The sequence below is a fragment of the Brassica napus genome, chromosome A9, assembly GCF_020379485.1.
Source record: "Brassica napus cultivar Da-Ae chromosome A9, Da-Ae, whole genome shotgun sequence".
NCBI lineage: Eukaryota > Viridiplantae > Streptophyta > Magnoliopsida > Brassicales > Brassicaceae > Brassica > Brassica napus.
Genome location: NC_063442.1, coordinates 12,870,077 through 12,882,224, shown reverse-complemented (window position 1 = coordinate 12,882,224; position 12,148 = coordinate 12,870,077). Strand labels below are relative to the sequence as shown.

The 12,148-nt window shown below is 28.1% G+C and overlaps 1 protein-coding gene across 1 annotated transcript; it reads right to left on the bottom strand.

The window, feature by feature from the left end:
- Positions 1–5,541: 5,541 nt before the first annotated feature.
- On the bottom strand, positions 5,542–8,150 carry LOC106364327 (probable inorganic phosphate transporter 1-3). The gene is made up of 2 exons (XM_013803931.2): positions 7,311–8,150; positions 5,542–7,172 (listed from the first exon to the last, which is right to left on the bottom strand). The coding sequence occupies exons 1-2, from the start codon at positions 7,709–7,711 to the stop codon at positions 6,008–6,010; spliced, it is 1,566 nt and encodes a 521-aa protein (XP_013659385.2). The 5' UTR covers positions 7,712–8,150; the 3' UTR covers positions 5,542–6,007.
- Positions 8,151–12,148: the final 3,998 nt, after the last annotated feature.

The following is a 12,148-nucleotide window of genomic DNA, read 5'->3' as shown; positions in this document are numbered from 1 at the left end:
AGTTTAGGGGTTTCTACACTAAGTAAACATAGTTGAGGAATTTTACCATTAAAATGAAAAAAAATTCAAAATATTTTAATAGGAGGATAAATTTTCAAAATACATTTTATAAATAAATGTATAAGCTTCTATAAATGACTTAGAACCTCTTATAATAATTTAAAACGTCTGATTTTTATAAATGTATTTATAATTTTATAAATGTATTTATAATTTTATAAATGATTTATAAAGCATGCATTGAATTATTAGACATTAATAGTTATTATGATACTTTATATACAAATATAATTCTTTCTATAGGAATATAAAATCATTATATCAATTCAAATAAACATTTTTGTGTATTATTTAATGTAATTTATAAATATATAAAAAAATTGATCGCATTATTACTCTTTCATAGTTTTAACAATTAGTTACCATAAATAATTATTTCTAATATTATGTAGATTATTTGGAAAGTGGTAATTGAATTATCATTTCCTTTTAGATATAATTATAATAAATAAAATTAAAAATCATCGGTCAATCAAATTATAAAAATTTGAAGAGTTCATTTATGATCAACATGTAATAAAAATCACTTATGTGACTTCTTAATCAATATATAGTAGGGTTTATATTTTTATAAATAATTTATAACATTATATAAATAATTTTAAAATTCTGATAAATTTATTCTGTAAACAACGATAAATAATTTAAAAATCATATTAATAAAAATGTTTGGATTTTGTAATATTTAAAATAGTTATTATATAATTATATTCAAATACAATTCATCAAGTAGAATATAAAACTATTATAATTATCTTATATAAAAATTTGTTCATTATATTTTATAGTTTATAAATATTAAAAGTAATAAAATATAACATTATTAATCTTTCTATAATTTCGAGATTTAGTTGCCATAAATTGTTATTTGTAATATTCTTTAGATTATATGGCAAGTGATGTTAAATGTTTTTAGACTTACCTTAAATTTTTAGATCTAGTTTAAATAAATAAAAATTAAAAACAATCGACCAATCAAATTATAACATTTTTTTGGAACTTCACCTATGAACGACACGTCATCAGAAATCACTAAAGTGACTTCTCTTTTAATGTATAGGAGGATTACTAAACTAGAGTTTGATGCGCATGTCTCTGCAAATATTTTCTATTTGTTGAAGAGTATCTCCATCATAGTTAATGTTTTGTTTCCACGAATGAATCACCTTAACATGCTTCCGTCATCCAGTCTTGAAACGTTTATCATCTTTAAGGTACAAAACAGCTCTTTTACTACCCAAGTACCCATATTTTAGGAGTGTGAAATTTATATTTTTGTGGATTTCTTGAGAAAGTATAGAAACTTAATAAGGGTGTTTGCCTATATATAGCGATTTCATAATCAATAAGGTTTAAACATTTTCAAAGATATTAAAATATATTGGATACTCCCAATTTATTTGTGATTATGATTTCAAAATATATTGTAAGATATTAAATAAATTTATCACGGTAACAATTAGGGGTGGGCACTTTATCCGAAATCCGAAGTGGCACCCGAACCCGATCCGAAAAACCCGAACCGAAATCCGAACCGAAGTAGCAAAATATCCGAACGGGTATTAAATTAGGAGAGATTGGATATCCGAACCCGAACGGGTAATATCCGAACCCGAATGGATATCCGAAGATAACCGAACATATGTATAATTAACCTTATATTTTTAATTTACATCTTTTATTTTATATAAAATATTTATATTGATACTACACATACTTTAAATTCATATGATATACATACAATTACGTAGAAGATGATTTGCTATGCACTTAAAATAAATGTCAAACTTTTTATTTCAACAATTAACAAAAAGTTACATCCAAAATTTAAAAACAATAACCAAATTAACGTCTTTTTAGTTTGAAAATGTTATGTACAAATCTATTAACCATTCAATCTATTAAAAATACAAAAAATAGTTAAGTGAAAGTTATATATTTAAATACAAGAAATTTGAAAAATGAAAATTTTAATTTTTTTTTTCAAAATCTAAATATCCGAACCCGATCCGAAATAACCGAAACAGAACTAAAAATACCCGAACCCGACCCGAAGTACAGAAATACCCGAACGGGTTCTACACCTCTATACCGAAATACCCGAAAATCCGAAATACCCGACCCGAACCCGAACGGATACCCGAACGCCCACCCCTAGTAACAATATTTATAAATTAGTATTATATTGTTTGTAAATCTTGAATTAAAAATAAAAAGAATAAAATGAAGTGAATGTCTCCATAACAGAATATTCTCACTTTGTTTTTGAAGTGGGATAAGTTAGTATTAGGATATTTTTTAAATTAGTTGGGAAAAAGAATTTGAAAATATATAAAATATCATCAATTTACAAAAACTTATTTCTTAAAAGATATATTAAAAGATATGTTAATTTTTCTTGTGAAAATACCTTACTGACTTATATATTTACAAATAGTTTTCTATCAACATAATAATTTGATATCATATATTTTTGAAATTTGTTTAAAATCTGACAAATCTCTGTTTAGCGTTATTTTTTAGAAGACGATTTGGCAAGATATAATCCGTTGGTATGTAATGTGTAAGTTAAACCATAAATGGATTGGAATGCCACAGCTAATGATGTTAATGTGTATATCATGAACATAAAATTTTAGCTAGTGGAGTTTACCCATAAAATCAGAAAATTTGATGTTCGATCTTAGCTAATGATGTTAATGTTGCCAATCATATGTTTGTGATAAATAAAAATAAAGTATAAGTCGGATGGTTTAATCATATGTGTAATATATGAATAGATATAAATAAGGGTTTTTAGTAATTCTGTGAAATAGACATTCAACTTCAATTCCGTTAACATATGTTACCCTCCTTCTAAAAAACTGTGACGGAGGGTGACATACGTTAACGATTTATATGTTGAGAGTTTATAATATTGAAAACTTAGTTCAAGAGTTTTTTTACGATTCAAAAATAGTTGAGAGGTTTTATCAGTAAAAGTCATTCATTTTTTTAAAAATATTTATTATCATTTATACATTATTTTAGATTGACTTATAAGCCTGTAAAAATAATTTATAATTTTTAATACATTAATTTAATTTAAAATTAATTTATACATCCTAAATTAATAGTTTTCAACACTACTTACAACTTAATATAAACTTCAAAATATTAAACTATTTGATATTTGACATTAGTGATACAAGAAAATTTATGTGTATATATTATCATTGTCAAATATCAAATAATTTAAAGTTCTTAAGTTATAATAAGTCTTAAATAGTATCGACGATAATTCATCCATGAAGTCAGTTTTTCTATTTATAGTAAAACACACTTTTTCTTATTTTCATGATTTCCGTCATCCGGCTAATACTTTCCCCTATCCCCCCAAAATAATGGATGATTATTTTATTTTCATTGATTTCTGAACAAATACGTTATATTTTTTTTTCTTATTCAATAAAATAATAAATTTTATATATTATTCTTGATTTATTGTATTACTTTATTTTTTATTACAATCACGAATAATGTTATATAATTTTATCCTAACAAGTAGCAGAAATTGTAAAAACTTATAAAATCATTGTGAAATCATATTAATCATATGTAAAAGTATTAAAATATTTATTAAAATTTATAATCGGTTATAAAGTAATGTACTAAAAGTTATAAATTAGTTTTAAAGGCTTATATCAATCTAAAACAATGTATATATGATAATAAAGATTTTAAAACATTTATAAATTAGTTTCACAGTTTTTTAGATGGAAGGTAACATATGTTATAGGAATTAAAGTTGAGGGTTTATTTCACAGAATTTTTAGTTGAGGTTTTTTTTTACGATTCATCTTTAGTTTAGGGTTTAATTACTAAAACCCCTATAAATAAAGTAAACCAAATTATAGAGTATGAAGCTATAACTAAACTAACAAATTTATTTGGTCAAACATCACACATGATAATCATTTTTAAAGCCTAAACTAATCTGAGGCTAATATTAATAATTCAATAGCAAATGGACATTTGTTTGTTTTAGAAAATATATTTTGTTAGATTTGATGTATATGTTAGATTAATTGATGTAAATAATCAAACAATTTTTTAGTAATTTGAACCCCAACTATTTTTAGATCGGACGGAAAATCCTCAACTAAAATTTTATGTTTTTAAACCCTCAACTATTAAACCGTTAATGTCGTTAACACTTCGTTGACAAAATCATATTTTCTGAATGGAGACTCGTTAAATTGAAAGACATCGTTTCATATAATCACATAAACGACATTAGATGCTTACAATCAACGGGTATTGTAGTGATTTAAACCTCCAACTATTTTTAAATTGGATGGAAAACCTACGACTAAAACTTTATATTTTGAAACCTCAACTATTAAACCTTAATGCCTTTAACCCTCCGTAAACAAAGTCGTCTGTTCTGAACGGGGACCGCTAAATTGAAAGGCAGTGTTTCAATTAATCATATAAAATTACACGAGATGCTTAAACCCCTTTTTATCATTGGGCAGGGACAATCACGATTCATCCTCAAATAAAAAAATTAGGGTTCTTCTTACTTTTCAAGAACCATCGAAGGTGAAATAAATCAAAAAATTTAGTTGTTTTTAATCCTAATTATTTCTGTCCTATTCATTTGTTTTTATAAAGGTGAATTTTGGAATGTTAAGTAATCTAGATTATACATTTCTTCACACTCAAAATTTTACTTAAAATTCACTTTTTTGATAAATTCTAGGTTAAAATTCAATTAAACACTGCATTTCAATTTAATTGTTCCCCATTCAGAAAAGATGGCTTTGTTTACGAAGAGTTAAAGAAATTAAAGGTTTAATAGTTGAAGGTTTTAAAACTTCAAGTTTTAGTTGAAGGGTTTTCATCCGATTTAAAAATAGTTGGTATTTAAATCACTAAAATATCAGTTGATTGTAAGCATCTCGTGTCGTTTTTCTATTTATATTAAACGACGCGTTTCAATTTAACGGGTCTTCGTTTAAAAAGATGACTTTGTTAACGGAGGGTTTAACAGCATTAACGGTTTAATAGTTGAAGGTTTAAAACCATAAAATTTTAGTTGATGTTTTTTCATCCGATCTAAAAATAGTTGGGAGTTTAAATTACACTAAAAACCTTTATATTAACTATTTATGAAATGGTTCTACCATGATCTTTTACAGTAGATTTTTAAGCGATTCTATTTTAATAGAGTAGATATGTATTAATGACATTTACAGAGATTAAGCTTGATTATCTATAACTACGCAAGATCATATACAAATAATGAGACTAAGAGTGAGATTTAAAATGTTAAAAATCACCTTGAAAAAAATGATATGTAATGTACATAACTTATATACAAATAAGAACATGAATATGTTGCTAAAATTAGGTTCATTTATGAGTATACATTTTTCTTTTGTGAATAATAAGGTAGAGTATTTAGTTAAAAACTGCAGTTTGGCTCTACTGTTTGTATAAAAATTGGTTAATTTATAAGTTGTAAATATTCAATTTTCTTATAATATAATCTACACAAATGTTTACTTCTTAAAGAAAGTAGTAACAGATTTTTAAGTTACAAACTAAAGAGAATCAATTTACACAAATGTTTACTTCTTATCTTTTCTTAAGTTTGAGGGGTTGCTTCGCCGATGGTTTGAAGTTTTTGCAGGGTGATCTTCTCTAGTATTCACTTTGGTTAACTGATTGTAGTTCCTACTCTTTTCTCTGCATTATATTTTTGCTCATAGTAAACTCCATTTGTAAATGCCCATTATTCTTTGATTAATCAATATAAAATTTAATCGAAAAAAATATGATCGAATTATACAAAAGCATGGGTGCCATTACGATTATCACGTCACACATCACAAAAAGTAAACAAGTATAAGAAGAACGACACAAACAAATAACACATACAATTGAAAATATTACGGCTTAATCATTTCTCAACCTCAGTCTCACCGGAGAGCTCTTCAAGGGACTTTCCCTTGGGTTCAGGGACAAGGAAGGTGAAGAGCATACCGACAAAGTTAATGACACCAAGCATGATCAGAGAGTTCTTGACTCCGATGCCCGGTGGATATCCTGCATCCGTCTTGGTCTTGTCTTGTGGTTGAGCTGCGTATAGGAAACCAAAAGCTCCCACGATGGCTCCGGCCTTGCCTGTTGCGGCTGATATTCCGTGGCATGTGGACCTTAGCCTGGCTGGGAAGATTTCAGCCGGTACGATGAAGGTGGTTGCGTTTGGACCAAAGTTAGCAAAGAAAAAGGTAAGGGAGTACATAACCACGAAACCGATACGATTGTCCGGTTTGATCCAGTGGTCGTAAGGGAAGGCAATCGCAAACATAAAGACGGTCATCATGAAGAAACCCATTAGCTGAATCGCAAACCTTCCCATAATATCAATAAATGCAACCGTGAACCAATAGCCGGGGACGGTACTGCAAAGTGCAATGAGTGTTTGTGCCCTAGCAATCATGAAAACCTCGTGGATTGCGTTCATGGTTGCTGCCTTTGGGATCCATCCAATAGCCGAAAAGATATCTTTTTGAAACAAGTTTTGGCTGTAAAATGCAATGTCAAGCAAGAACCATGTGGAGGTACATCCAAGGAGGGGAAGACCATGACGTTTGGCAAACTCTTTGGAGAACAAGCCATAGTTAAGTCTAGGGTCTTTAACGATATCCTCTGCTCTTTCCTCCATCTCAAGCTCCACTTGTAAGACCTTGGACATGTCTTGTGTGGCCTGTTTGATGTTTTTTGCAACCAAAGCGGTGTAACGAGCAGTTTCAGGCATCTTCATACGCCAGTAGTAAGTCAAAGCTGCAGGTAGCGCGCCAAACATGACGATGATTCTCCAAATATAGTCAGCTTGTGGAGGCGTTGAGAGAGCCCTGTTGACTGCATAGGTCGGAGCTGGAAACTTTTTGTCAAAAATGGAAGAGACAGCAAGTGCCACGAAACCTCCGGCTAAGATACCAACACCTTGCATGGCGAAAACGGCAGCGATGAAAGCACCACGAGTCTTCTTGTTAGCGTATTCAGACATAATGGTTGCAGAAAGAGGGTAATCACCTCCAATACCGAATCCCAGCCAAAACCTAAATTAATTAAATAAATTGTATGTTAAAATATATTATAATTAGACATATCTAGTTTAAACCAGTAATTTTTAAAACATGTGTATTCACTATGAGATAATTATTAAATCATGTGTATGTATATAATGATAATTGTACCTGAAGAAGCAAAGAGTGGTCATGACACCCTTGGCTTTGTTACCAAAGGAGAGACCGGAAGCCACAGAGCACACAATCATCATGATCAAAGTGATACCATACACTTTTTTCCTTCCGAGTTTGTCACCGAGCCATCCGAAGAATAGCTGACCAGCAAGAGTCCCACAGAGAGCCACACCATTGACTGCAGCCGCGACATGAGGGGGAAGTGAGCCAGGCTTTTCCGACAATGGATTGAAGTAGTAGAGGCGGCCAAGAAGCTTGGTCACCAAGGAGACACAAAACAGATCGTATGCATCTGTAAAGAAACCCATTCCAGCGATGACAATTGCTGTGAAATGGTAAAGTTGCGTTTTCGCAACATCGAGTGCCTTCAGCACTCCTAGTTGTTGTTCAGCCATCTTAGCCTCTCTTGTCTCTCCTGTTTTCGTTCAGTTGCAAAAGTTAATACTGTGTATTTTTTGTTTGTTATTGCAAGTATTGTATTTTTAATGATAATACAATCAAAACTTAATTGTAAGTTTTTTTTGGTAATGTAAGACTATTAAAATATACATAATAAAATACTTTCAAGTGTGTGCGAAATTTGGATAAAGATACAATAAAGTTTTTCTCTAAATGAAGATACAATAAACTTGTAACTACTCTTACCGTCACGTTGTGTTAACGTTGGCGAAGGAGAAGGACGAGGCAAAAGGAGAGAAACCTATTGATAGAGAGAGGTAGGGAAAAGTGGTTGTGATTGTGGTTTCACAGAAGGAGGAAATTTATAGAGGAGATCGGAGAAGCTTACTCTCCGGCATCTTAAGGGTATATCCAAAATTTATTTTAGTTTATTTTAATTTTCATCACTTTCTTAATTTCTCTTCCTTTCGGTATGTTATGGTCTGCACATAGTCTCTATTTCTTTTGAAATCTACTATTTGTCTATTTTATCAATGACAACTCTCTGCGATCTATAACCATGGACTTATTCTATCTTTGGCACAACCAGTTTATACTATATCACAATTTAAGAATATAAACTATCGAGAGTGTTTACACAGAACTTAAAACCACCGATCAAAACACAACTTTTATTATTTAACCACTCTATAGTGGTCTAATAGCATATGAGCTTTGGGTTGTTAAATATCTGGGTTCGAACGCATTTCAGTACACAATTTTTTATGGCATATTTAAATATCTGAAAAGAAAGTTTATTTGTGGATAGAGCACAATATATATTGTGAGTTATTCTTGGGTCTACCCCCTAGGGTGAACCTCTAGGTTCACTAACCAATAGGATTTCATTATTTTAAATTCGATATCTTTTAGAAAAGGAAACAAAATATTGTCAAGATATATTATGTTTTTAAAATAAAAAGGTTAAAAAAATTAGAAAAAAATAATAGTTAGAGAAAAACGAATTAAAAAAAAAAATTTTATCGTTGGCAGCAAAACACTATACCCTAAATCCTAATCCCTAAACCCTAAATCATAAACTCTATAAACCCTTGGGCAAACTCCAAACCCTTGGATAATTCATACTCTAAATCAAAAACACTAAATCTTAAAACCCTAAACCCTAAACCCTTGAGTGTTTAGTGTTTTTGATTTGAAGTTTAGGATTTATCCAAGGGTTTAAGGTTTACCCAATGGTTTAGGATTTAGGGTTTAGGAATTAGGGATTAGGATTTACGGTTTAGTATTTTGCTGAGAATGTTAAAAATATATTTTTTTAATTACTACTTTTTAATTTATTTAATTTAACCTTTTTATTTTAAAAATATAATATAACTATAGCTTGAGAAAATATTTTGTTTCCTTTTTTAAAAGATTTCGAATATAAAATAAAACAATCCTATTGGTTGGTGAACCTAGAGGTTCACCCTAGGGAGTGAACCCAAGAATAAGTCATATATTGTTCTTCATAGAACACATTTCAGTACACTCTATTTTATGAACTTTCATAGAACTCTCCATAAGTGATTTCATTTTCTACCTCTATATATTGTGCTTTCGTTCCCGTTACTGTTTCATTGATATAAGTTTTGCTTTTTTCCTTTAACTTCTTCTATAAATGCGATGAATTGGATAAGTATCAATTAAAAATGATGTATATCTGTAAAAATTAGTTCCTCTCCAGATACATATCTAAGAATCAAATTTTTGAAAAAAAACACGGAAACTCTATTCACAGGTTAGTCTTCAAATCTAATATATCAAGCTGTTATATAATATAAGTACAGACTTGAAATATAAATGTATGTCTAGTATATATTCACCAGTTCGGTCTAAAAATCCTAATTCTAGAACAATAAAATAAATTACTTATTTTATTAACTTACGCTTTTGAGGTTTAGTTACTTAAGAGTATACTGATTAAAATATACTTAATACTTTACCATTCTCGTATATGTAAACAATGTATAAACTAAGAACCGTTTATTTTTTAAATGATAAACCAGAAAACTTATAATAAATAGTTCAAATCTCTCATTCTTACAATTATAATAGCTATATAGGATATTAGGAAGTAACACTAGACGAATGATTAAATTTCTCATTCTTCGAACAAACTTAAAAGGGAGTGATCGGAATCTTGTCATGATTTTCATTAAAAGCTTTTTAGAAATAAAAATCAAGACTAAATTATTTAATCTGAATGAAATTATATATATATATATATATAATGCTTCCAATATTGAAAATAACTTTGATTTGAAGAAGTGTATTTCTGGGATTGTTAGGATCAAATAACATATTAGAAACCACCGATTTAAAAAATAACTTATATATATAAAAGTGTTTATATTAGAGTAAGCACATAAATCAAAACTAATACATTTTGTTTATTTACAATCATGTTTTTGGTAAATAAATCAACACAATCATTTTATTTAATTTATATGTTATATAATTAAACTTTAGTGATACTGTCATAGATATATATAGTATAATTTAATATAAATATTTATTATTGACCTTTCATATTCATATGATTTTATTAACATTTATATATTTGATGTAACAAAAATTTAAACCGTTAATCACAAAACTTTTAATGTGAGATTTTTCAATACAAATTTTAAAATTAAAATATTAAGATCTCAATAATTATTCAATGCAAATTTTGAAATTAGCATTTTTATATATTTTTATATAGTATATAATTTAATTTAAATAATATTATTATATATACATTATGAGATTATACTATTTATGATCATTTGTATCTTGCTTGAACAAAAAAGTTAAATCATTGATCACAAAATTTTAAATGTGAGACTTTAACCATTTTTAGTATTTTGTAATCGTTTTAAAAAAATTCAAAATATAGCATATAAGAAATAATCCATTTTTTATTATATGGTTAATGTGATTATTTAATTTCTTTTAATAATATAAAATTAAACAAAAAAATAGAGATGATACAACAATTATTATCAAATATGTATTATTCTTAATCATTAATTGTCATATATATGTTAATCATATTAGGTAATTTCGTAGCTTTTATTTAAAGAAAGAATTGAAAATATTCTTTTATACACTAATAATCAATTTGATAGTTTATTTAATAAAAAGTATAATATATATTTACATGAACCAACTTATTTTCCTAGGAATTGTAAGAATCATCCTAGTGATGACATGTAGCTACGAAAACATGTTGTAATGCTCCATGATAAATATATAGGAGATTATTTTATAATTATCATTGTATCAATTACACATCTATGTGATTTACAGTGAAAGACGCATTATATGTTTGGTCCGACAAATAAAATAAAGGGAATTTAGCATCAATTACGTTACAATTTTCTTAAACACTTTTTTTTTTTGAAACACCATATAAAATTTTATAGTTCACAAAATACTATAGAAAAATGAGAAAGTAGGCCCTATGTGCATAGAAAATGTCATATTTAAGTAAATACGCTAAACACTATCGACATTTCTAAACCCCAATATTATCCCTCCTCATACCCCTGCCCAAACTTCTTCCTTCTCCTTCTCGAATCTTTCTAAAATCTCTTACCAAATAATATATTCCTTTTCTCTTTCATCTTTTTTAATCCTTTAAAATACTATTTTTTTTTTACAAATAGATTCTTCTTCTTATTTCCACCGTTTTGAATGAGTAATATCTTATCGACGATTTCATCCAGAATAGTCTTTCCATCAGTTTCTTCGATGTTGACCACAATCTTAAAAGTTCCAAGCGAATCCATGGCGCATACACGAGAGATCTCTTCAATTCATGTGTTGGTAAAATCACATGGGCGTTTGGATAGAGCGTATAACCAAGAAAGAGTTGGTTCTTCTGTAATTGTTGATGACGACCTGAATTTTCCATTTCAATTGCAAGTACTTTAGTCGCTATGTTTGGATAATTGTTACCAACCGGTGGTGCCGTATAATTTAAAAACTGTTTGGTAGATGTTGCAAGATAGGTATGGTTTGACATATGATTTGTAAATTTACATAATATATATTCATTAGCTGATACATTGTTTCTTTAACTGTTACAATACATGTTGACATTTTTGTCTAATTTGTGAGTAAGATGATTTTTATTAAACTAACTATCAAATTAATTAATAGTGTACAAAATAATATTTTTTTTCTTTTTTTAAATAAAAACTACGGAATTACCTAATATGGTTAACATATATATGACAATTAATGATTATGAATAATACATATTTGATATAAAAAATACTAACATCTTTCTTGTTTGTTAGATTTTATACTATTAAAATAAATTAAACAATTACATTAAACATATAATAAAAAAATAGATTTTTTCTTATATTTTATATTTTGAATTTTTAAAAACGACTATAAATTAC